General features: G+C 37.2%; 5 protein-coding genes across 7 annotated transcripts; 3 read left to right on the top strand and 2 right to left on the bottom strand.

Moving 5' to 3' along the window:
- The first annotated feature begins 740 nt into the window (after nt 1-740).
- LOC108193129 (uncharacterized) lies at nt 741-3,354 on the top strand. Its single transcript, XM_017359646.2, has 2 exons — nt 741-1,876; nt 3,240-3,354. The coding sequence occupies exons 1-2, from the start codon at nt 876-878 to the stop codon at nt 3,286-3,288; spliced, it is 1,050 nt and encodes a 349-aa protein (XP_017215135.1). The 5' UTR covers nt 741-875; the 3' UTR covers nt 3,289-3,354.
- An 18-nt stretch (nt 3,355-3,372) lies between these two features.
- Nucleotides 3,373-6,438, top strand: LOC108193128 (uncharacterized). Its single transcript, XM_017359645.2, has one exon. The coding sequence runs from the start codon at nt 3,373-3,375 to the stop codon at nt 6,298-6,300; it is 2,928 nt and encodes a 975-aa protein (XP_017215134.1). The 3' UTR covers nt 6,301-6,438.
- A 1,399-nt stretch (nt 6,439-7,837) lies between these two features.
- On the top strand, nt 7,838-11,387 carry LOC108196519 (probable galacturonosyltransferase 9). Of its 2 annotated transcripts, none has more exons than XM_017363839.2 (3): nt 7,838-8,269; nt 9,408-10,634; nt 10,784-11,387. In XM_017363839.2, exons 1-3 carry the CDS (start codon nt 8,099-8,101, stop codon nt 11,057-11,059), a joined length of 1,674 nt encoding a protein of 557 aa, XP_017219328.1. In that variant the 5' UTR covers nt 7,838-8,098; the 3' UTR covers nt 11,060-11,387. The 2 variants fall into 2 exon arrangements, with proteins under 2 accessions (XP_017219328.1, XP_017219327.1); XM_017363838.2 differs by having other exon boundaries at nt 7,841-8,269; nt 9,399-10,634.
- Nucleotides 11,388-14,276: 2,889 nt separating this feature from the next.
- Nucleotides 14,277-16,519, bottom strand: LOC108193559 (zinc finger protein CONSTANS-LIKE 2). The gene is made up of 2 exons (XM_017360268.2): nt 15,753-16,519; nt 14,277-14,801 (listed from the first exon to the last, which is right to left on the bottom strand). Exons 1-2 carry the CDS (start codon nt 16,431-16,433, stop codon nt 14,442-14,444), a joined length of 1,041 nt encoding a protein of 346 aa, XP_017215757.1. The 5' UTR covers nt 16,434-16,519; the 3' UTR covers nt 14,277-14,441.
- A 2,224-nt stretch (nt 16,520-18,743) lies between these two features.
- LOC108196883 (protein NSP-INTERACTING KINASE 1) lies at nt 18,744-22,226 on the bottom strand. Of its 2 annotated transcripts, none has more exons than XM_017364362.2 (11): nt 21,892-22,226; nt 21,576-21,708; nt 21,407-21,478; nt 21,176-21,319; nt 21,018-21,089; nt 20,867-20,926; nt 20,666-20,763; nt 20,417-20,566; nt 19,988-20,329; nt 19,501-19,880; nt 18,744-19,295 (listed from the first exon to the last, which is right to left on the bottom strand). In XM_017364362.2, the coding sequence occupies exons 1-11, from the start codon at nt 21,989-21,991 to the stop codon at nt 18,975-18,977; spliced, it is 1,872 nt and encodes a 623-aa protein (XP_017219851.1). In that variant the 5' UTR covers nt 21,992-22,226; the 3' UTR covers nt 18,744-18,974. The 2 variants fall into 2 exon arrangements, with proteins under 2 accessions (XP_017219851.1, XP_017219852.1); XM_017364363.2 differs by having other exon boundaries at nt 20,417-20,560; nt 21,892-22,203.
- Between the last annotated feature and the right edge of the window lie 2,948 nt (nt 22,227-25,174).

The following is a 25,174-nucleotide window of genomic DNA, read 5'->3' as shown; positions in this document are numbered from 1 at the left end:
ACACCACTTAAACTTAATATATAAAATCTAACATCCAAATTCATCCACGTTATGCTATAAAATAATATAGAATCCAGAACAGAATCCAAAATAGAATCCAGAATAGAATCATGTGTATATGTTTTTTGCACGATTAATTTTACCTAGAATCAAGTTATTTTTAACCCAAATTTATTGTTAAACATGACGAATTCTATTATTATTCATAATAAATAGTTAATCAACTTAAAATTTGAAATTAATTTAAGCTTTAGATGAGATTTTATATTTGATTCTAAAGTGTTCTGTGTCGTTTTTCTTTTAAGAGTGTTCTTTTTTGAGTAATGCCATATATATATATATATATATATATATATATATATATATATATATATATATATATATATACAACTATTCATTTAGTTCAATTTTATAATAAATTGTTAATATTTATCTATAAAATAAATGACATATATATATATATATAATAAAATTATAATAATTAAATATAAATATTAACAAGCTAATAATATTAATGATGATACTAGTTATTTATCGACTTTCGAGATTAAAACTATTCGATTTTAAAATAAATAATATATTTTTATAGTGATAGTTAATTTTAGATGACATGTAACAAATTTTTCAAAACAAAAACATTTATTTTTAATCAATTTTAGACGGAAAAAGATATTTTAAATCTATCCAACAGGTTGGTGGTACAATTTTCATTCATAAACTTCCACTCATACTCCATTGGGACCATTTTGCCAAAAGAAAAGAAAAGAAAAACTCCGTGGGACCATGACAACAAAATCTTGATGAATCAGTCCCTAGAAACAAAATATCAAAACTGATCAATCTCTTTCTTTCTGCGACATTTCATCGAACACATCATGTCATACAGCTCTGGCCCTCTTCAAATTGCACAAGAACCGGATGATCAATACACAATCTCTCTCGATTACAACTACAATCTCCCCAATTATAACGATTCAGATGATGATTCTGATAATTTATCATCAGATATGAATTTTGTCACGAATTTGTTTGAAAATCGGTTGGATTCTGTCCAGAATGAGGCTGAATTTGATCAAGATCCAATTTTTATGGGTGGGGATGAGAATCTTGATTTTAGGGTTTACGGGTCGGGTCCGGATGAGGAGGATGAGCTCGGGATTGAATTGGGGAGGTTGGGGGATGGTTTGAGTGGGCTCAGGGTTGTTGATATTGATTCGGAGTCGGATGTCGAGGAGGTGGAGGAAGTTGAGGGGTTTGATGGTGGGGTCTGTTTGTCAGGTGATCAGGATGGTATTAGGTTTGATGATGATGGTGAGATTGGGTGGGATGAAATGGGTGGTGATAGACAAGGGTTTAGTTCAGAGGTTCGAGTCAATTCGGATGGTTCTTGGGAGGAAGATGATTCGGTTGAAATTGAGGATGAGAATTTTAGGGATTTGGAGTGGGAGATTCTTCTGGCTGCTAATAATTTCAGTGGAGAATTTGAGGTTGGGAATGAGGATGGTGTTTTGTATGTGACGGTTCAAGACGAGTATTTATATGCGCAGACCGAGAGTGCTGTGAAGGGTAGTCCTCCTGCTGCAAAGTCTGTTGTAGAGAATCTTGTGTCGGTTGTTTTGACGAGGGATTATGTGAAGGAGAACAATGTTGTTTGTGCTGTTTGTAAGGATGAGATTGGTGTTGAGGAGAGAGCGACAAGACTTCCTTGTAGTCATCATTACCATGGAGACTGTATTGTTCCTTGGTTGAATTTGCGTAATACATGTCCTGTTTGTCGCTCTGAGTTGCCTACGGATGATGCCGATTATGAGCGGAGAAAGGAAAGAAGGGATGATCTAGGCTGGTTAGATAATTTGAATGATGATTTGAATGTTAGGTATGATCTGTGAACTTATAATTAAATCTCAAATTGCTAAATGTAAATAATGTTTGCATAAACAGAATTTATGGATTTATTGTGATCATTGTTTTTGTCTTGCTGTCTGAGTTCATTACTTGATGAGTGATTTCATGTTCTATTGAATTTACCCATGCTACTTCTTGTCAGAGGGGTAATTTAGATGGAAATAAATCCTACGTCACGCTTTATGAGCAAAAATGCCTTATTGTCACGGTAAATCAAACCAAACAATGCCTGGTGTATCCCGCTTTCAGAGAAGGGTCCAGAGGGGGGAAGATGTGTGCCATATATCTCTACCCCTGTCGAGAGTAGAGAGGCTATGTTTCCATATTTTACAAGTAACAATCATAATAATAATATAGTCATAGAAGAGATTAAGAAAGTGCTAATGCCCAACCAAATACCGAGTATTATCAAATGAAAAACCTAGGACAACTTTACATATCTAATTTGTCATGTACAAAATTCTGGCTCTAGAATCACAGTCATTTCTAGAATTACACAAAGATAGTCAGTTCCGGGCGGATGTAAATGTTCCGCTCGTCATCATCAAGAGTAGGATAAGCAGCCACAGTTGCATCTTGAGCGTTGATGTAGAGTGAGTTGTAGAGCTTCCAAGATAGTAGTTAAGTAGCGCCTAATGCAACCGTCAGGCCTTGAATGGCTTCCATCACAGAGTTTACGATATAGTTCGTCAAGTGAACCAAAGCATCCTCACATCCCAGACCAGAATAAAGTTCTCCTGAAACTTCTCATGCCGATTTTTCAAAATTGGGGTGAACCGTGGAAGCAAATCTTTGATTGGAGGAGTCATTTAGACATACCAATAGCATTCACAACTGCTTCTAGTGCTCCCAGTATTGATCCCAAGACTTAGCTGAAAATAAGAATTTTTGTTGATCTATTTTTTTTATTCATACTAATTATTTGTTATCCTTTAATAATTATTATATTTCTTTTATGTCTTTTGTGAGAGTTTATCATCGAGTTTGGCGTGTTTTTTGTGTATTTTGATGTGGTCCAATGTGCAGGTCTAGATCTATTGGATTTTCAAGGATTTGACTTCCAAAAATGTTAATAAGTTCAATGATCCAGTTTAAAGTTATTTAGAATACATTATTTTAAGAGACTATATTAATTGATAAATATGTACGTAATAATTTTAAGTAATAATAATTATTACTAATGTGTCTACGCGCACATAATAAACACTAAATTTGATGAGATCCATTGATCAAGGAGGAATCGTCCACATGTTATGACAAAAGTAGTTATTTGACATAAAAATAATATTAAAAAGACATTACAGTACTAATTTTACAACGAATCCGAAATCTAGGAGGAAAAGAAGTAAAGGCCTGGGTTATGCAGCACCCACACAAACATAATTACAACATTGAGTATAAGACCTCGGCAGATTAAAAGTCGCAAATTCGCGTAGTTACTACAAGTGTTTGTGTGCTACAACAATCATGAAGGAGGGTTTGAAGAGAATGAACAGGTGGGAGGAGACTCCTACCCCAAAACGACAGAGATCAAGGTGGGACGAGACGCCCGTAGGAGGACTCGAACTCGCGACCCCGGCTCCCGGAGCTATGATTAACTTGCAGAGTCCTGAACAGAGTAACTTGTTTGGGTGGGAGAGAGAGATTCAAGACAGGAATCGCCTGTTGAGTGATGAAGAACTTGACTCAATGTTGCCGAAGAAAGGATACAGGGTGTTAGATGTTCCGGGTTGTTATGTGCCTATCAGGACGCCTGTAAGTAAACTACTTGCTACTCCAACTCCGATGGGAAATCCGTTCTATGCAATCCCGGAAGAGAATAGGGGCCAGCAGTTTGATGTTCCGAAAGAATTGCCGGGTGGTTTGCCATGCATGAAGCCTGAGGATTACCAGTACTTTGGGGCTTTGATGAATGAGGAAGAACGAGAAGATGAGTTGTCTTGTGACGAGAAGAAAGAGCGGAAGATTATGAAATTGTTGCTTAAGGTGAAGAATGGAACACCGGCTCAGCGTAAATCGGGTTTGAGGCAGCTTACTGATGGGGCTCGGGAGTTTGGTGCGGGTCAATTTTTTAGTCAGATACTCCCGCTTCTGATGCAGGCTACGTTGGAAGATCAGGAGAGGCATCTGTTGGTGAAGGTGATTGACAGAGTGTTGTATAAGTTGGATGATTTGGTACGGCCTTATGTGCACCAAATTCTTGTGGTGATTGAGCCTTTGTTAATTGATGAAGACTATTATGCACGTGTTGAGGGGAGAGAAATCATATCTAATCTCAGCAAAGCAGCTGGCCTGGCCACAATGATAGCTGCAATGCGCCCTGATCTTGATAACGTCGATGAGTATGTGAGGAACACGACGGCAAGAGCTTTCAGTGTTGTTGCTTCTGCACTAGGGATACCTGCAATTTTGCCATTCTTGAAAGCTGTGTGTCAGAGTAAGAAGTCATGGCAAGCTCGTCACACGGGTATTAAGATTGTTCAGCAGATTGCTATACTGATAGGCTGTGCTGTTCTGTCTCACCTGAGGTCTCTCGTAGAAATTATCCAACATGGTCTGGATGATGAGGATCGGAAGGTCAGGACTATCACGGCTCTGGCATTAGCAGCTCTCGCGGAGGCTTCTGCTCCGTATGGTATTGAGAGCTTTGACTGTGTTGTGAAGCCGTTATGGAAGGGTATTAGGTCACACCGGGGGAAGGTCTTGACTGCTTTCTTCAAGGCAATTGGTTTCATTATACCACTAATGGATGCGGTGTATGCAAGTTACTATACAAAAGAAGTCATGATTATCTTGATACGTGAGTTTCAGTCACCCGATGAAGAGATGAAGAAGATTGTGTTGAAAGTGGTCAAGCAGTGTGTGAGCACTCAAGGTGTGGAGGCTGATTATATTCGAAGTGAACTATTGCCTGGATTTTTCCACAATTTCTGGGTTCGAAGGATGGCTTTGGAACGTAGAAACTATAAACAGCTCGTGGAGACTACTGTTGAACTAGGAAACAAAGTTGGAGTTGCTGACATTGTTGGAAGAATAATGGAAGGCCTTAAGGATGAGAGTGAACCGTATAGGAGAATGGTTATGGAGACGATCGAGAAGCTCGTAGCTGATTTGGGTGCTTCTGATATTGATGCTCGCTTGGAAGAGCTTCTGATTGATGCTATACTTTATGCATTCCAAAAGCAGACCAGCGATGATGCTAATGTGATGCTTAATGGGTTCGGTGCAGTTGTAAATTCTTTAGGGAAGAGGGTGAAGCCTTACCTTCCCAAGATATGTGGTACAATTAAGTGGTGTCTGAACAACGAGAGTGCACAGGTTAGACAGCAGGCAGCAGATCTCATTACCCGAGTTGCGGTGGTCATGAAACAATGCCAGGCAGAGCAACTGATGGGACATCTTGGGGTTGTTCTGTATGAAAATTTGGGAGAAGAATATCCTCAAGTCTTGGGATCAATAGTAGGAGCACTAAAAGCAGTTGTGAATGCTATTGGTATGTCTAAAATGACTCCTCCAATCAAAGATTTGCTTTCGCGGTTGACCCCAATTCTGAAGAATCGGCATGAGAAGGTTCAGGAGAACTGTATTGATCTTGTTGGTCGAATTGCTGATCGTGGAGCTGAGTTTATTCCTGCAAGGGAGTGGATGAGGATATGCTTTGAGCTGCTTGAGCTGCTTAAAGCCCACAAAAAGGGAATTCGCCGCGCTACAGTCAACACCTTTGGGTACATCGCAAAAGCTATCGGACCACAAGACGTTCTGGCAACCTTGTTGAACAATCTCAAGGTTCAGGAGCGCCAGAATCGCGTGTGCACAACTGTGGCAATTGCTATAGTTGCAGAAACTTGTTCTCCTTTTACGGTTTTACCTGCCTTGATGAATGAGTATCGTGTTCCTGAGCAAAACGTGCAGAATGGTGTTCTGAAATCCCTTTCCTTTCTTTTTGAGTATATCGGTGAAATGGGTAAAGATTACATATATGCTGTCACTCCATTACTCGTAGATGCTCTGATAGACAGAGATCTGGTCCACAGGCAGACCGCGGCATCAGCCATCAAGCACATAGCTTTAGGCGTGGCTGGTCTGGGATGTGAGGATGCTTTGATTCACTTGATGAACTATGTCTGGCCCAACATATTTGAGACTTCACCACACGTCGTAAATGCTGTGATGGAAGCCATTCAAGGCCTGACGGTTGCATTAGGTGCACATATTGTACTTAACTACTATCTTCAGGGGTTGTTTCATCCGTCAAGAAAGGTTAGACAAGTATACTGGAAGCTCTACAACTCACTCTACATTGGCGCTCAAGATGCAATTGTGGCTGCTTATCCTCCTCTTGATGATGAACCGAGGAACATTTACAGCCGCCCGGAATTGACAATGTTTGTGTAATGCCAGATATGACTGTGATTCTAGTTGTTTTTGTCTTTGGAAACTTCTTTTTCTTGTTGCCAAGGAATTTTTTCACGTCATTGAACTTATGTACTAATTGATGGATGGTTTTACTTAATGATTTTAAAGGAAAATTATTGTCTAGCTGTATTAGGACAGATCTATTGCTAATACATTGCACCAAGTATATTTCAGTATGCTCATTTTCTTGAAGAGCTTTTTCATTGTGCTAAATTGGTTGATAGAATTAGAATGCTTATCTGACTTTGTGACAGTCACAACTTTTTATTTTATATTATTTATGAATTATGATCATTATATTATTTATGAATTATGATCATTATAATTAGCATTGGCATAAGGCGTTCTGCTGGTATATTGTGCAAACTTTAGCTATACTATATCATAAGAAAAAGACAAGAAAATATAATGAAAGTAGTGACAAACAGATGAGTAATAAATGGGTAGCCTGTAACCAGATTCTACAAGATTTTAGGCGAAAGCTGTTTGGTAACGGAATTTTGACATCAAATTGCCTTGTAATAGAATTTAACGTATCATCGTAATTTATAAAAATATTTGATTACTTTTATTTTGAAATTTCAACATAAATTATGTTTGATTACTACAACATTTTTTAACATTTAGTAACAAGACAAAAACCAAAAAAGAAATCGCTCACTGATTAATATTTTTGAGAATTTTTATTCAGAAATTTTGATAATAAAGATATTGTTACCTCTAACTAAATAATAATTTGAGTTAAAAATCAAATCGTGTTAGGGTTGGAAATGAACCCGAGTGATCCGATTTCGAGCTCGTTAAAAATAAATATATTTATTTATAAAATGAGCGAATTCAGCTCTAATTTCATAATTTGAATGAATACCGAGTCGGATTTTAGCACTATGATAATCGATCATATTTGTTTAAAATAATCTGACTAATTTAAAATACTCAAATATGTTTGTGGGTGTATATATATACACACATATAAAAGATACTCGAATAAAATTTGTAAATTATCTATATTATTGTGTATAATATACATCATATAAAAAAAATATCTATTTTAATATGATACATCACAGATGACTTCATTTTAGTTATAATAATGAATTATTTAAGTATTTATAATTTTTTTATATATTTTCTATGAGTTCAAATATAAGTATATAGAGCCTAATCGTATACGAAAATTGATATTTAAACTCGAATCAAATCAAAAAAAATTTACATAATTTTAATTCAAATCCGAAATGAATCGCAACAGATAATTAATAATCAGAACCAAATTTATCATATTGTTTTTCGTCCACTCATTTTCATCCCTAAATCGTGCATATATCATCCCATTTTTTTTTACGATATCAACAAAATTACCGCAACTACAATAACAGAAGAACCGGAACGCGTTTGAGCCTTTGACATAAATAAATTACTCACAATAATTGAGGGAAGTCAAGTAACAGTGGGCAAGAAAAAACAAAAAAAAAAAAACAATAAAAAACTATATAAATAAATAAATAAAGAACCCACCGACGCGGGACGGAGCAGAGCAGGCACTCATCTTCTTCTTCCACTCACACTGAGTCGCACACATCTCTGAGATCCATTTTTATTATTTACTATTAATTAATATTTTTATTTTCATTTTTATTGATTTCTCTCTTATAACACACACAATGATATAAGGCAGCTTCCAAGTTTGTGCTGTTTAAATCTGTAAGACTGTAACTAATAGTTATACATACATAATTACATATACACACGGGATCTGTTGAGATCGGTCACCGGAATGGCGGTGGCAGTGCGTGGCGGTCGCGGCGGCGGATCGGCACTCTCCGTTGGGATTAGGAACTTCTTCTCCTACCGGATCTTTGTGTCGGCGATGTTCACGCTTCTCTTTCTCGCTACTCTCTCTGTTTTGTTCTCTTCGCATCCTCCTCCTCTCCCCGCTCACTCCTCCGTACGTCTCTCTCCTCTCTCTTGAACGAATTGTAGTGATTGTGGTTCAATTTCATGTGAATGTCTAGTTTCAATGTGATCATGCTAGTTTTAGTTGTTGGATATTCTCTCTCTCCCTCATCTCTCCCTCCTCTCTCTCTCTCTCTCTCTCTCTCTCTCTCTATATCTCTACTAGAGTGATTGTGCTTAAATTAGATGTAATTTGCTACTATAAGTGTGATCACGGTGATTCTAGTTAGATTCTCTTTGTGTTTTGCATCTACTTTAATGCTGCCTGTAATTATTACTAAATATATGTATGTAATTGATTTTAGTCAGCTTAGAAATGGTAACTTGCAATTTATGAGAAATAAATGCCCCTTTTAATTATTTTCATAATTTTATTGCTTTTTATGATCTTAATCTCACTATAGTTTAGGAAATAACTCAGTTCTACTAGTACAGTAGTACTACGATCTGATTGTGAATGTGAATTATCTGCTGAAACACCCTTACGATGACACTTAATATTCTACTCTTGATTCCTTAACTACCTGTTATCTACTTTATTTTGGGGCTTCTTTGATTAATTTTTGTTTTGGGGTGGGTAACCGGTAATAATGACAGATCAAACAATTGTAAATTCATAATTATAGTTTCATGGGTAGATATAGGGTGTAATATCTCATGCCTATAAGAACTCTTTGTTTCTTTTACTAAAATCTAAAAGAAGGTATTGGCCTCTTTTAGGTAGTAACGCCTATACAAAATAGAACTTTTCGGAGGTTTCCTCGTTGGACTTCAATGTACTTATGCTATTTCGTCTTGGTATATATATGCTTCTGGATCTAAGATGACTAATAACAAAAACTTCTATTATAGTACCCCTAGAAATTATGTGCTGCATGATACCTGATTATAAGAACATGTCAATGACGATAATATGCTTCTTTTATTCTCGAAGACAGAGGTTGAAATGTTACTTAAATGAACTGAAGAAATTCCATTCTTGTTTATAGTTTTCTTTTTCGTTTCTAAAATACCTCTGAGATTGAGATTATTTGTCGATTTAGTTTTCTTTACGAGGTTTAGTATCTGATGCTTTGAATTTGAGTTATATTTGTTGGATGGTTTAATTAACTTCAAAACAGGTTATACAGAGTACTGGAAATGCTTACATGCATAGGACCTTTCTAGCATTGAAGTCTGATCCGTTGAAGACTAGGTTAGATTTAATTCATAGGCAGGCAAATGATCACATGGCACTTGTCAATGCATATGCAGCTTATGCGAGGAAGCTGAAACTTGACATTTCTCGGCAATTAAAATTATTTGATGACCTAGCACAAAATATATCGGATGTGGCTCTAAAGCCAAAATATCGCACGGCGTTGATTGAGTCTGATGCCCCAGTGGATGAGGATTTGTTGAGACAATTTGAAAAGGAAGTAAAGGATAAAGTTAAGATTGCGCGGTTAATGGTTGGGGATGCAAAGGAGTCATATGATAATCAGCTAAAGATTCAGAAATTAAAAGACACAATATTTGCAGTAAATGAGTTGCTTATTAAGGCCAAGAAAAGTGGTGCTTTTGCTAGTTTGATTGCAGCGAAATCAACTCCAAAGAGTCTACATTGTCTTGCAATGCGGCTCATGGGGGAACAGATTGCAAATCCTGAGAAGTTTAGAGATGATGCGCCTAAACCAGAGTTTGAAGACCCCACTTTATACCATTATGCATTATTTTCGGATAATGTGATTGCTGTGTCTGTTGTGGTGAATTCGACAGTAATGAATGCAGTTGAGAAAAGCAAACATGTTTTCCATGTTGTTACTGATAAAATGAATGTTGCGGCAATGAAGGTATGGTTTAAGATGCAGCCGGTGGAAGGTGCACATGTGGAGGTTAAAGCAGTGGAGGAGTATACATTCTTGAATTCTTCTTATGTCCCAGTACTTAAGCAATTGGAGTCTGCAAAGCTGCAGAAGTTCTATTTTGAGAACAGGGCTGAAAACGCGACTAAAGATGTAAACAATTTGAAATTTAAAAATCCCAAGTACTTGTCAATGTTGAATCACCTTCGATTTTACTTGCCCGAGATGTATCCAAAGCTACACCGCATACTGTTTCTCGATGATGATGTTGTGGTTCAGAAAGACTTGACCCCATTGTGGAGAATTGACATGGAAGGAAAGGTGAACGGTGCTGTTGAGACCTGCTTTGGATCATTTCACCGCTACGCTCAGTATTTAAATTTCTCTCACCCGCTCATAAGGGATAAATTCAGTCCCAAGGCCTGTGCATGGGCTTTTGGCATGAATATGTTTGATCTTGATGCTTGGAGGCGTGAAAAATTGACCGAAGAGTACCATTACTGGCAGAATCTGGTAAGATAATCTTTGCTTTGTTGCAACCCCCCCTCCCCCTCTCTTTCGTTTCAGTTACTCTGGTGTTTATACATTTTTTCTAATCTAGGGTGGGCAAAAGGAAGTTTAATATTTGTTAACTAATATAGAACTTCTAACTTTGTCATCAGAATGAGGACAGAACTTTATGGAAATCAGGGACCCTTCCACCTGGTCTGATGACATTTTATTCAACTACAAAGTCATTGGACAAATCATGGCATGTGCTTGGGCTTGGTTATAATCCAAGTATTAGCATGGATGAGATCAATGGTGCTGCTGTGATCCATTTCAACGGAAACATGAAGCCTTGGCTTGACATTGCCATGAACCAATTTAAGAGTCTCTGGTCAAAATATGTTGATAATACTATGGAGTTTGTGCAAATGTGCAATTTTGGCCTCTAGATGAGTAGCTTCAAAGGTGTCATCTACTTCGAGGCTGAAAAGGCATCTAGTAAGAGGTACTATTGTCCACTTGAGTTACTTGGTAGTTTTCAGCACTTGTATCTCGCTATACTGGTATCTTAGAGCGAAGCTCTGTTTGTCATACTTATAATGGTATGCCACGTTTTTGTTGTTCTGTTAGTTGAATGAACCAAGATGGTTGGGTTTTGTACACACTGACATGATTCATTTGTACGAGACATAATGTAACAATGATTTAGCCTGTAAAGAACAAGGATTTACCAATTGGTTCTCCGCTATGTCTGCAGAAATATATTATTTTATACAATGACTTTTGATCTCATTATCGCAACATTGATATATTTTTATATTCTATAACAAATTGGTATCATGGGTAGATTAGATCAATTGTCTTTTTGCAATCAAGTTTGGAAGAGTTTGTGTGTTTTTAAAAGCTCAAGCTGCTGACTACAGTAATGGCAAGTGAAAATTAAACAGCGCTACTGCATTCTTCTCTGGCGCTAATTGCTGCTACTGCATTTTCACTTGCCTTTTTATCCAATATTAGTATTTACATATTCTAAGCTACCTGAAGCCACCAACAGCAATCCACATCTTTTGGCCTTTATAACGGGCCATTCTTAGCTTAGATCCACAATATAATTGTTATAGAACTCTGTTGGGTTGCAAGGACTCACAAACTGGCCAAGGTTCCAACTTGTGTAGGGAAAGCTTTTTTAAGTTTCCCCATTGGTTTTGACCTAGAATCCAGATGCTTCATCTTCCTTTAGGGGGTTTCATTTTTGCCTTAAGTTGCTAAAATGTTATACAGTACTTATACACTCATATATACTTGTACACTTATTTTTAGGTGTGACTTATAATACCATTGCACGAAAATCTTTCAGTCTTCAAACTACTCCCACTATTAGTTATGGCATGTCATTTTCTCTTGAAGTTTAGCTAGTGGAAGACTTGTTAATCAGCTTAGGTGTCGTCTATTTATGACCTTGTTTACTACCTGCTTCTGTTTTTTAGATTCACAGTGCTACTGCTAAATACATGTAGACATACCAACAGTGGCGGAATTATGGGGGAGAAGGGTAGGCTAGATTTGATAGCATTAACAGTAAAAATGGTTTCTATGAAAAACCGAGTAGGACTCCATCTACCTTTCCCAGTAAGTTAGACGTTTGTTGGTTTCTTGGTCGCGACCAGATTAAATAGATAGCAATTGACCACGGTTGAAGTTCCTGTATGGAACATCGGGATATATGAGAAGGATGTGGTAGAGGAACACACACAAGGCGAGTTACCAGTCATTCCTTTGAGGACTGACGGACTTAGTATAGATCTTCGTAGAAAGCTTACATCTAACACTAGTGAGTTAAAACTTTCAATCTTTACAACTCTGCAAATTACATATTCCGGCCAGCACCGAGCCTAGAAAACTATAGTATAACTAAGGAGTAAGGACTACTCTGGGCAGCAAAATTAGAATTAACGCAAAGTATTTCTACCACACTGACAGAGAAGCTAAGACTTCTGGAGTAGGAAAGTCGGAATTTCATCACCCGCCATAATAACAACAATCCTCGGCTCCATTTCCAGCTCCATAACATATCCAGCCGGCTTCGCTAAATTTTCTTCCTCAACATTTTGGGATTGACTATCTGTCATGGCTTTCTTAAATGAACAAGCTAGGATGACGAGAGCCAGCGCGATAAGTGTCAACATAAGAGCTAATCCGCCAAAGAGGTAAGGTAACGGAGAATTCCATTGGTGAACTCCAGCTGCAACTGCAGTGGTTCCGGCAGAAGTAGTGTGCATGGTAGCTCCAAAGTTTGGCCTCATGATGTTTATGTTGTGTATATCGCCTTTGTAGTGTCTTTCTCTTGGTCTGTTAAGTGCCATGATTCAATAAATCTTTGTATTTATAGGGGTTTATAAATTGTTAGAAGTGTTTATTGTGTAGGGCTATGTTATCATACTCTTCATCTTGTCTCGAGTGTCTGGAGGGTATAGATACCCAGACACTTATTCTGGATAGAAACATCTAAAACTTTAAAATATTATCAACTTCGACATGTATTCATATCGAACATTTTTAACCGAGTATGGATAACACAGAGTCGAGACGGTCAGATTACGTGCTTAAAGATCCCAAAATTTTTAAGTTTTTCATATATAAATGCCAAATATGCACAATATATATCAACTAGGACTTCGAAACTGATTTTGACTAGAACCCTCGAATTTCAGCATCGTCCCTTACTGTGCAGGTGTGTCATTAAGTGATTGAATCTGTACTTAAAACAGGATTAGAATGGATTAGCGTAGAGAATAAGATAATTACATGCAAAGCAGGTGTGAGTGGAAGGAGGGGTCATCAATATTAGAAAACAAGGCATTTTAGTTAAATCTTCATCACCAACTCTGGGCCCTTGCTGCAATAATCCACATCTTTTTCGACTAATCTCCGTTATTATATTTTCATATCTTTCACTAAGTGCATCTTTAACATAAAGTATGCTTTGTGGGATTATTATATAGCTAATGTAATTACAGAATATATGCTAATTTGTTGGATTCCTTGTGGGATTTTGTGGATTTGCATCGTACAAATCGTGTTATGTAGATGTTGGAATTTAGTACACATTTGAAAAAAATTAAGATAATTATAATTCGCCTGAATTAATTTATTTATTAGTTCTACCGGCACTTAAAGTACTTTCAATGTATTTAATTCATACCACTGTCATTTTTTATGAATATATTGCATTTTTTTTCTTGTGTTTACATTGTAATGTTGTTAATTATTCTGTGTAGCTTCTCTTATACATTCTGAAAATTCCCTTTGCAATTTTCTCGAAACTTTAAAATTTTCACAAATTTTAAATTTGTGGCCCACGTGGATAGACCGAAGGCGGAAGCCCAATTTCACAAAACTGAATAATAAGAAGAGAGCAGGCCTTAGTTCTAAATACTAAGCCCACCAACTTGATCGATTACTCAGCCCAGACTCCACCAAGATAGATAAATTTTAAAATAAAATAATTTTTCACCCGATGATATTGTATCAAAAATTTAAGATAAAGCTTTTAAACGACTTTTATTTTTTCACTGAAAATATGTTACTAAAATTTTTATGCAGGCACCGGACCCTTCTTTTAATACTTTTTCGACAATATTTGAATTTTCTAGGGACACTGCGGTATATAAAATTAAAAATATAAACATTAAAGCTATAGGGTGCATTTAAACGACATTACAAGCATATAATCACTTGTTAAGAGCAAACTAGTTAGACTGAAGAAGTAGATACTAATTACTAGAACAATTTCAGTGCTCAGAGATTCATCTGCAGAGGCTCCATTCGGATTTAGTAAGACGGAACAATGCCGTATCCAGTTGCAGCTATGAAATTCGAGGAGAACATCTGATCCACCTCAACTTCAGTATCTGTTCTCTTCGCAAACCGGCCTTTGATCCTTGGCCTGGTTTCTGCATAAGCTTTTCTTGATGCATACCTTATGGTCTTGACAAATTTCCGGTTCTTTTTCTTTTCTTTGTATCTGAGGACTCTGGCCTCTCTGTCCATTGGAGACAGTTGAGTTGGCGTCTGAATTGGCGGGGTAGAATATATGTCATTTGTACCTGCAGAGAGTCTTGAATGTGGGATTGAGACGTCGAGCATTGTGGATTCTGGCACAACTCCAACATCCATCGAGGATACAGAAACCTGATATCCAGAAAGTGTTTGGTTATTTTTAGAATAAAATTATCTAGAAGAACAATATTTTAGTTTTAGACTTTTAGTAGACTAATTTTTACGTCGTTGGGAATCAGGGCCATGCAGAGAAATTCAGACTTCACAGGAAATTCCAATTACTGGTCTTTCTGATCCGGACTTTATGCAAGAAATATGTTGATGCTGTAATTTATAATACGCGGTCTAAAGTTTTAAGAAGTCGGTGATTACTGTGTAAATTAGAATCTCTGGCTCGTATAGTGTTTCTATATTTAGTATTTCTCAGGGAGCTTCTGCTAGGCTCAGTAGGTAATTGTGTTTGGACTAGTTTAACAGAAGTTTTTGGTTACTGGCAATCAAAATTGACGCAGGTATATGCAGATAAAGCGAGGAAGAGGATAATGTTCTTAAAATCTAGAGGGAGCAAGTGAAGCTTGTCTATCAAAAAGAAAGAAAACAAATTCAACTATCCAGGATCTAACTTTTGAGTATAAAGACGTGATATAAAGTGATATTTGGTATGTGCTTCCAGTCCCATCATGTCGTTTTCTTATCTCTGCAGAGAGATGAATAGGGCAACTAAACAGATATGTAGATTACTATAGCAAGGTAGAATCAGTGTTTTACTCGAGGTAGTACTAATAAGTCATCCTGCTGCAGGATGCTTATAGTAATTAAAATAAGGCCTATTTCTTATCATTCTAGAGGTTATTTATGTGAAAGGGAAGAAGAAACGCGGAACTTAACATATGACTGATATTTATGCTTAATTACTGGAGTACAGGTTGTTTGAGCGCCTTAAGTGCCTTATATAGCAGTTCTGCCTGGGATTAGGAAGGGTTTATTTAGAGCCAAACTACTTTAGAATTTGAAATTAAGAGCCAAACTACCATGACAAATACGCAAAAGAATGTCATAATGATATGGTAAAGAGAAGCTTACGCTGTGGCTAAGTGAAGGGGGGTAGCCGTAGCCTGTGTTTGATGTTTCGTACTCCAAATCCAGCTGGAAAGTCTGGTTCTGCTTTGGCTGAGGCTGAAACTGGTGAATTTTCACCTGTCCATTCTGAACTGGCACAACGCTATCGCCTGCATAACTCTTCCGCGGAACAAAATAGTTCTGCTGATCATTGTACTGCTCTGACTGGTCTCCATAGCTCTTCTGAGGAACATCATATTGCTGTCCACCAGTGTACTGATTGTCATTGTCCTGACAAGAACTGAAATCGACGAAGTCCAAGTACTCATCAACCGCCTCTCCACCAAAAAACAAGCCATTTGTAAGCTGTTCAGAGTTGTTCTTGCCAGGATTGATCAGCCAAGAAACAGCCTCACTCTCCTCATCATCTGTGTCATCGCCTCCAAGCCCGAGGACTGAGCCTTTAGCAGCCTGGGGACCGTAAACAGAACAAGGTATTGGCGCCACAGGGACACGCTGATGGCGGCTGGCTAATGGATTAGCAGAGTGGATTTCTGCATCACAATTAGCACAGAGCGACGCAGCGTCTGCCTTGCAGATGAAGGCAGCAGGGGCGCGCTCACACGCCTCACAGATCCAGACACGATCATTCTGCAAGGCTGCCTCATTGGCTGCATGGATGCTAATTTGCTCCTCCTTAAACATTTTCGAATTTTTTTGTGTCTGGAATCTGTGGCTGTGGGGAATTGTGGCAAGGGGAGGCCTGGTAGCTGTAGGCAAATGTCAGTGGGGCTAGGAAAATCGATAGGCCGCCACGTGGCGATCGATAGCGGGCGCAGAAAGTAGTTTCCAAGAACTTGTGGTTGGCTAATGTTTAGGACCCATACACAGAGATTTCCAAGTTGGCCTTGCAGCATTCCCTGACGCCGAAGAAACTATTTATTGCAAGCAAGTTGATTATTCAATCGCTAGAGTTCACAATAACTTTCAATTGTGTTGGAAAATGCAGGCAGAAATCCCGTACTAAGAAGTCGTTTTGAGATAATATTAGGCCTTACATGCGGAAAATATGTGCAGAAATCCCATACTAAGAAGTCGTTTTGTCTTTATATTAGACCTTATACGCGGACATGGATTAAGCAGAAATTTGATCAACTTTATCATTTTTTGTTTTCGTTTATTAAATCGTTTTTGCTACAATACAATGATAAGAGTGATTTGTTTTGTTAATTATCTGTTAATCACCTAACCTTAGGTACTGTAACTGATATTATGGGAGTTAATTGTAGGTATTATGGAACTGGATTTCTTAAGCTTACTAATTGGCTTTCTGGGCTGTTGCAGATTACCAGAAGCTTTTGTAAGCATTAACATGAATCACATGAAATGGGTGAGACCACCAGATAAAGTATAGATAACATGAAAATCACAATCAGGTTTATGCTGACAAGCTACACAAGTTAATGAAATTGCATCCGTTCATTATACATGGCTGAGAGTCTGAGACCACCGAGTAACATGACAGAATCGACCCCGAATATAACTCCGAATTTTATGAAATAAGTATATCTCTTTTTGAAGTAAGTTTGTAAAAATATAAGTTATACTTATAAGTCAGTTATACTGTTTTAGTATCTGTAAGCTGAATATCCGTTTGAGTTTCCAATTACTAAAATTTGAACATTTCAATGTTATATTAAAATTGATTCAGTTCATCTTCAATTTCATTATTTCCGGTTGTAATTTGTAAAAGTCGAGAATCTAAACTAATAGTTAACCGAAACCAAAATATTCGGTTTGGAACAGTATGGATCGGCTGATTTGGACCGATTTCGGATAATTATGCTCATGCATAAATTTTAGATTCAAATATTATACTTAAAAAATGCAAATACCAAAAAAAAATACCAGACAACTATAAGATTTTTTCACCAGTATTTTCTTTGACTTCACAACAATTTTTAACAGTACTCCCAAATAAACTCTAATTAAAAATTTACTGAAAATTTATCAGATTTTTTTTGATATATCAAAATTTTTTAATCAAAATATAATTGACAAAAAGAAACTTTAAAAATTAATTAAAGATCTTAAATGAATCCAGATTTTTTAAAACACTTTTTAAGAAAAAAAAAACATGAAATATAGCTGCTTAGCACTGACGTGGCAACCTTGATATCACTCAATTCCAATTGGGCCGGTAGGGCCCAACATATCAGGCGCAGCAAATGAGAATACGACATGTACTCAGGGTAGTAGATCAGGATCCACAGGAACCACAAATTTGGGTTGACTAAGATCCAAGTTCACATGGGCTCGTATATGGCCCAGCTAGAAATGGGGATATGCTTTGCTTTGATGTGCGCCCTGCGGAAATTAATATTGGTCACTGTTTTGTCACTATCACTTTTTGTCATGCTCCCATGCGGCGCCGTCTTGATTGACATTTTACGTCGATGTAATACGAATCAATTCGTATACTTAACTGCTGAGACCGAAAATTATAGGCCATGAAAGTTAAAAATTTGAAGCAAAATTAGAGATTTGAGATATTTTAGAGTTTTGACCATTAAAACAAGCTAATATTAGTGTTCGGTAGTTAGCGGATTGAAATAGAGGTTTGGATCTAAAAAAACTAATTTTAAAAAAGCTATCTTCATGAGTTTTTGGATTAGCGGTTTTGTTTTGTGTCAGAAAAAGCTAATCAATCAGTTATTTATCGAACAATTTTACGAGAAACAACTAATTCAATCCGCTAGTCAAAACATTTAATTCAATCAGCTAGTCAAAACAACTAATTCAATCTGCTAACAGTTAACCGCTAATTCCTAAACAGGACCATAATTTTTTGTAAATGTCGATTATATTTAAATTTCACAAAATATTTATGGCACAAAATCGTTCTTGTTCCTACACTGACAATCAAGATTTTAATTGTTTTTTTGATGAAAATAAAAAAAGTAATTAATCTCGTGACAACGACAAAAAAAATATTAAATGAACCAAACATACTCAAGAAAAAAAACAGCCCGGGTTTAAGAGTTGGGCCGGGACCTATTTTTTATATATGAAGGCCGACTACGGTTGGGTCGAAGCCAGAGTCCAGTTGAAGTTGGGCCTGTACAGATAAAAATATAATTGGCATTTTGGGCTTTTCCCGCCACTTATAACTATTCAACTTTTAACTATAACTTCCTTTCAAAATTCTACACTCTTAACAAACTTGACAAAAACAATAACATGATTTCATCTAGGACCAGACAGTTCAATGGCCTGTACAATCACTAAAGAATCGTTGGTGAGGTCCGAAAATCGCTCCGATGAGGACAATTCTTGAGTTCTGCATTTGGTGGAGTCTATGTTATGGGAGGTTTCCCATTTTTCTACTAGTCCATCACCTTCAAGCATTCTTACCACTTCTGACATTTTTGGCCTGAGGCCTGGCAAGTACTGAGTGCACAAGAATGCCACTTTAACGAGCTCCTCGAGCTCAACGGTGTCATAATTGTTCTTTAAGTCCTTGTCAACTAGAACGTCTAGTTTCTTTTCTTGGTAAATCTTTTTTACCTGCATTGTTTAATAATGTCATATTAAATCAATATTTCTGATTGAAATATGTTCTAAGATATCACCAGGGTGAGCCAGGGTCGAACCCAGGACCTGGGACGACAGAGGATAAACTCCTAACCACTTGAGCTATCCGACCGTGCTCAACATATTTGATTTTTTAGTTGGTAGTGTAGACTATAATTAGAGGATGCTTAGTGCTTACCCAGTCTAATATGGCTCCTTTTTGATTAGCCGCCTTGCCAAATTCTAAAGCTCCATGTCCTGTGATCAGCTCAAGGAGGAGAATCCCGAAACCAAAAACATCTGTCTTCTCTGAGGACTGGCCAGTTGAGAGATATTCAGGTGCTATATGCCCCACAGTTCCCCTTACCGCAGTTGTGACATGGGAATCTTGATGATTCATAAGCTTTGCTAATCCGAAATCTCCTACAACTGCCTCATAGTAGTCATCAAGCAGTATATTGGCTGCTTTAACATCTCTATGAATGATCTTCGGGTCACATTGCTCGTGGAGGTACAATAGTCCCCTTGCAGCTCCTAATGCGATCCTTTTCCTTACATCCCAATTAAGAACTGGTTTTGCTGTCAATTGAACATGAAAATTCACAAAATCAGTACCTAAATTCTGCCTCTTAAAGTATGCTGATTTGAATACTAGACAGACGACATTTTAACAAAGCTACTAGTACCTTTAAGACGTGATGCAACACTTCCATTTGACATGAATGGATATACAAGGAGTTTTTCAGTGGAAGTCATACAAAATCCGTATAGTCCAAGGAGGTTTCTGTGCACAGCTAAACTGATCATCTCAACTTCTGTCTGGAACTGTCTTTCTCCCCCGGCTGTACTGCCATCGTTTAGCCTCTTCACGGCTACAAGAGTACCATCTTGCAGACAGCCTTTGTAAACATGCCCAAAACCCCCTTTTCCCAATATGTTTTTACTACTGAAGTTGTTCGTAGCAATCTGAAGTTCCCTGAAAGAAAACTTCTTGAGATTTCCAAGGCAAGCTTCCTCATGATGCCTCTCTGAAATTTATAAAAGATGCTTCACTTTTAATATTAAGGACTGAATAATCATAGTTAACTAGTAAAAGATTATCAAATTTTACGAACCTTTTTCATCAGAGAAAGTTCTCTGGTTATGCCTTTGTCTCCACCACAGAAGCAGTCCAACTGCAAAGATGAACACCAAGATGCACCCAACACTTGAGCCAATGGCAATGGAAAGTTTGTGGCTTTTGGATCTGTTCGAATATGCTGCAGCTTCGAGGCATCAGAAGGTAAGTGACAGTCACAAGTATTCACAATGGTATGTAAATGGATTTCTTTAGAACATGATACTCTAATAACTTTATTACGTACTTCGTGTCTTATTTAAAGGCATAGACATGGGCATCAGTGTTGTTCCATAGCATTCAGGCTCAGTTCCAGTTGGACATATAAGAGGGTTCCCAAGAATGCTGCAATGCAAACACAAAATTTTGTGTTCATTGATCAAAAACATCTTAAGAGCCTTAAACGCAAAGTTAACAAACTTGCAAAAATGAGATGTATGGCGCTTACTTGAACTTTTTAGACGGAAATCTGGGTACAGGGGCACTCAAGTTGTTGAACGACAAATCTCTGAATCATAAAACCTCAAGTTAGTGACAAAATCAATATCCATTTTGGGTATCAAAAGATATGAAGGACTATCTTAAGTATGAGACTGTACACAACAGTAAGCCGCGTCATATTGGCCAATGATCCTGGAATCTCTCCAGACAGTGTGTTATTGTTGAGCCTCCTAAAGCAATTAAAAAACCAATTACAATCTTCTCAATAAAATAAAAACAATTCTGACTATATTAACAATACCAAATCTGTAATTACATGTATTGCAGACTTTTCAAGTGGCTTAAAGAATAGGGAATTTCTCCACTGAAGTGATTATCAGAAAGATCAAGAGTGTGCAGCTTTCGAAGCCTTCCCAGATCTACTGGAATTACTCCAGATATGTTGTTGTTTTGTAAGAGTCTGCAACAAATTACGCACCAAGATCAATAACATAATTTGAGCATTACTACATATACGAAACACGATCACATTACAGAAATTACTCACATAATCTGGAGATTTGTTAAATTGCCAATGCTCGGGGAAAGAATGCCTGATAATTTTTGGCTAGGAGTTCCACTGAGAGGAAAATACACATTACAGATACTATGAATATCATCAATTTACTACTATGTCTGATAAAACTCGAAAATCGGAGTCCATATGAAGGACTTACAGGCCAATGACCAAGCTTTCAGCAGAACAAGTAACCATAGTCCAGCTACAAGGATCAACAGCATCACCATCCCAATTATCAAGAACACCATGAGGATCCACCAAGAAAGCCTTTATGCCCATCAAAGCTTGCACTGTAGAACTCTTTGTATCAAACACAAATAAAAAAAACAAGAAAAGCAAAAACCCAAATGCAAACTCCATTCTTGAACAACCTTTGTTTTAATAATTAAACACACTCGCACACCCATTTTGTCATTTGACAAGATTCGAACTCTCAAACTCGGAACTTTAGTAAAGAAAGTTCAAATTTTTACCTTCAAAGTTGACACCTTTGGGGGAAAGCAAGCCATTTGAAGCACAACAAAGCCAAAAAAATGTGAGAAACCAGAACACAGCCTCTATCTTCCTCTTCATCTTATTCAGAGAAATGAGTTCTAGCCTATAATCTATAGACACACAGAATCTAAAAGCCTTAAAGCTATAGATACACAGAATCTAAGAGGCCAAAACCTTCTTATCTAGAGTGGTGAGCATGTTTAAAATGAACAGAACTCAAATGATTAACATCATCACAAGCCACTTTTAGCTCATCATAGCAAAAATCCATTTCACTGCAGTCTTTGCCTAGAAAAAGCACTCAACTCAGTCTGTGTAGTAGAAAAAGAAGCAGCATGCACTGTCACTGGGGTCAGTTTTGCGGTTTTGCCAATAAAAATTACTTTCTTGTTAATAAATAAATATAAAATTCTTATAAAAAATGTATTCAAGAAAATTTATTACACGAAACGGTATGTAATTGTTCTAAAAATCAGGTGATTAATCTCCGAACACGTTGAATGATATAATCTTTGATTATTAATCAATTAATCATTCAATTACTCACAAATCAGTCTAATTAATTTTTGACCAATCTTTGTTCCACATGTTCATCGATGAAGTCCAATTCCTACATTTCTGCTATATGCAAAAACTATGCTTATTCGGCATTTTAATATTCATGAGTATTGGTTAGAAAACTGTGCTTTATTTGTTGCTGTCCTGCTGGATCTATTGGGCTATTCAAACTTAGAGAATGGTAATGATGTTTTTATGTTTATGGTTTGTATTAAAGCGACATACATATGGGGTTGGTTTTACCGGGGGCACTAAAGAATCTTAACATTCCCTGAGTTTAGCCATCCATTACAGTCCCAAATTGTGGCTTATAGAGTTATACATGGTTACCTTCTCCTATGACCATATTTGGTGCATGAATTCAAGAATGTTACTAAACAATAGCAAGTCTCTAGATTTTTAATGTTTTATAGTTATCATACATCTTTTTTTTTTCTTTACAAATACGTATATGTTCTAACAAATTATCGGGATGAGCCAGTGCCGAATCCATGACGGGAGTCGGGACGACAGAGAATAAACTCTTAAGCCGAGTCAAAAAATTTACAAATTTCGATATTTTCATTCGTGATTTATTCTTCAAATTCATTACATTCTTTTAATTTTAGTCCCGACTAATCTCGAAAAATTAGAGAAAAATAATTGTTTCAGATTTCATCCGAGTCATAATAAATAGTAATTCCACCGCTGAAAACAAGAGCTGTCTGTCCAAACAAGCAAAAACCAGCTTAGCCATCAGCCATGTGAAGGGGATAATTTGAGCAGATCATATGTATCTATAAAGGCCAAACACACCAGGACCAAATAAGAGGAAAAATTGACACAACATAAGAAAAGATCAAGCTTCTTTAATAGTACAAAATGAACATCATTTTACCTGTGTTAAACTAGAAACAGCTGGTCATACTTGTCGCATAGCATTTTTTTTACCATTAAATCCCAAAACTGAGAAAATGGAATCTGAACTTAGATTCTGTAGTGTGTTACTACTTCTTAGGCTGCGTTCTCTGACCAAGAGCATTCGAGTGACTAATGACGATTTCTTCCTTGTCGACTCATTATTTCTGTACCGTGAGTCTGAACTCTGATACCATGTTAAGTGACCAATTCTCCTAAAACCTCAAACTGTTGAGAGGAAGACATACCAGGATCATATTAATTGTAACAAACGGCATGGCAGAATCAGAATTCTGAAATAAATTAACGTTCCTAGGTAAAACTCAATGCAATCTCGAGCCTCGGATAACAAATGGCCGACCAGGTCCCGAAGGAAAACAACTAGTACAGGTGACACATGTTATGGGGTTCGTCGAAGAGCAGGACAATGCACATCATCCAAAAATAGCTTGGGCCGCATTATTGTCGATTTTTAGATTATGTGATAAAGTATACACACTAGATTTACAGAATGATACCGCTAAATTTGGTCTTCTGGTAAGTAATTATGTGTTATAGGCTTAGCTCGTGTTACATATAATTACGTGTTATGCTTATGCATCCCGGGAAAGGAGCAAGGGAGATATCATTAGACCAGGTGACGAGTTAAGTGCTATATTGCTTTTCATTATCTGCACATATATCTTTTCGATATCAGAATCATCTTTATCCGACTCGTTTACAGATGGGGCTCCATCAGTCCATCTCATGATTCACAGGGTGAGAATCTACTGAGTAACAATGTTGCGAACATGTCCGTGGAATAAGATTATTTGTCATGAGTTGATAAAGCGTCTTTAGGCCAAGTGCTTTAGGTAAAAACTTTATTGCATCTTTTTAAAAACTTATCTCGCAATTAAGTGAAGATAATCCCACTATGTTATCAACTAGGAATCTGACATGATTGGTTACACTTTAATCATTCTCGTCGCCTTGGCGCTCATCTGCAACTTTGATACTGAATGTCGTGACCAGAGACATCAAGACAAACTCCGACTTATCTTATTTTTCAGAAATAGGCTAATCTCCGGAGCTTCAAAAGCCCGAGTTAGTAACTAAACCCGTCATACACAGTGAAAATTACGCGGATCAAACAGTTACCTCTTTCGGTCCCCCTCTGCAGCTTGCTATTTTTTGACAAAAAGAACAAATTTAGAAAACCGAATAGCCCCCGAGGTAATAGCAACTTATCATCATCACAAATTAATTGGCATTTGTCATATTCGAGCACGCCCATCACTTGTTTAACTGTATTGAAGGCTCCTGGTAAAATAATTTCAATTTCATCTTGATATAAATTTATAAAAAAAAATACAAAATAATTAATGCGAGAGAAGACGACAGAGGCCTTAATCTGCGGGCTGGTTCAGTCGCGATCACCGCGTTTTGTTTATTGAAATGTCTCATTCGGTCCATTGAAAGTTAAAACACACCAGAATGCACCAAACCTGCCACCTTCTTCACAAAAGATGCTGCACAAAATTTGGAATTGATACATGGTCCGCACTGCTTAATGGATAGATTGAACAGTGATACTGATGTGTCGTTTTCGATACAGAAAGTGAGGACCCTGATAATTGATCAAGGGGAAAAACATGACACCAGAGGTAAATAATCATCAGTGGCATTAACGGCCATGTGTTTAGGACAGACAGTGCATTTACCGAACAAACTGGAAACAGATTTGAACTGAAGTACGGTCTACAAGTATGTCTCACTCGGAAGTTGAGTGTATTAATGGCGAGATGTACAAAGACTTCGCCAGCA

The sequence above is a fragment of the Daucus carota genome, chromosome 7 (genome assembly GCF_001625215.2).
Source record: "Daucus carota subsp. sativus chromosome 7, DH1 v3.0, whole genome shotgun sequence".
Lineage (NCBI taxonomy): Eukaryota > Viridiplantae > Streptophyta > Magnoliopsida > Apiales > Apiaceae > Daucus > Daucus carota.
Note: the sequence above shows the minus strand (reverse complement) of the source record. Positions and strands in the feature narration are given on the sequence as shown.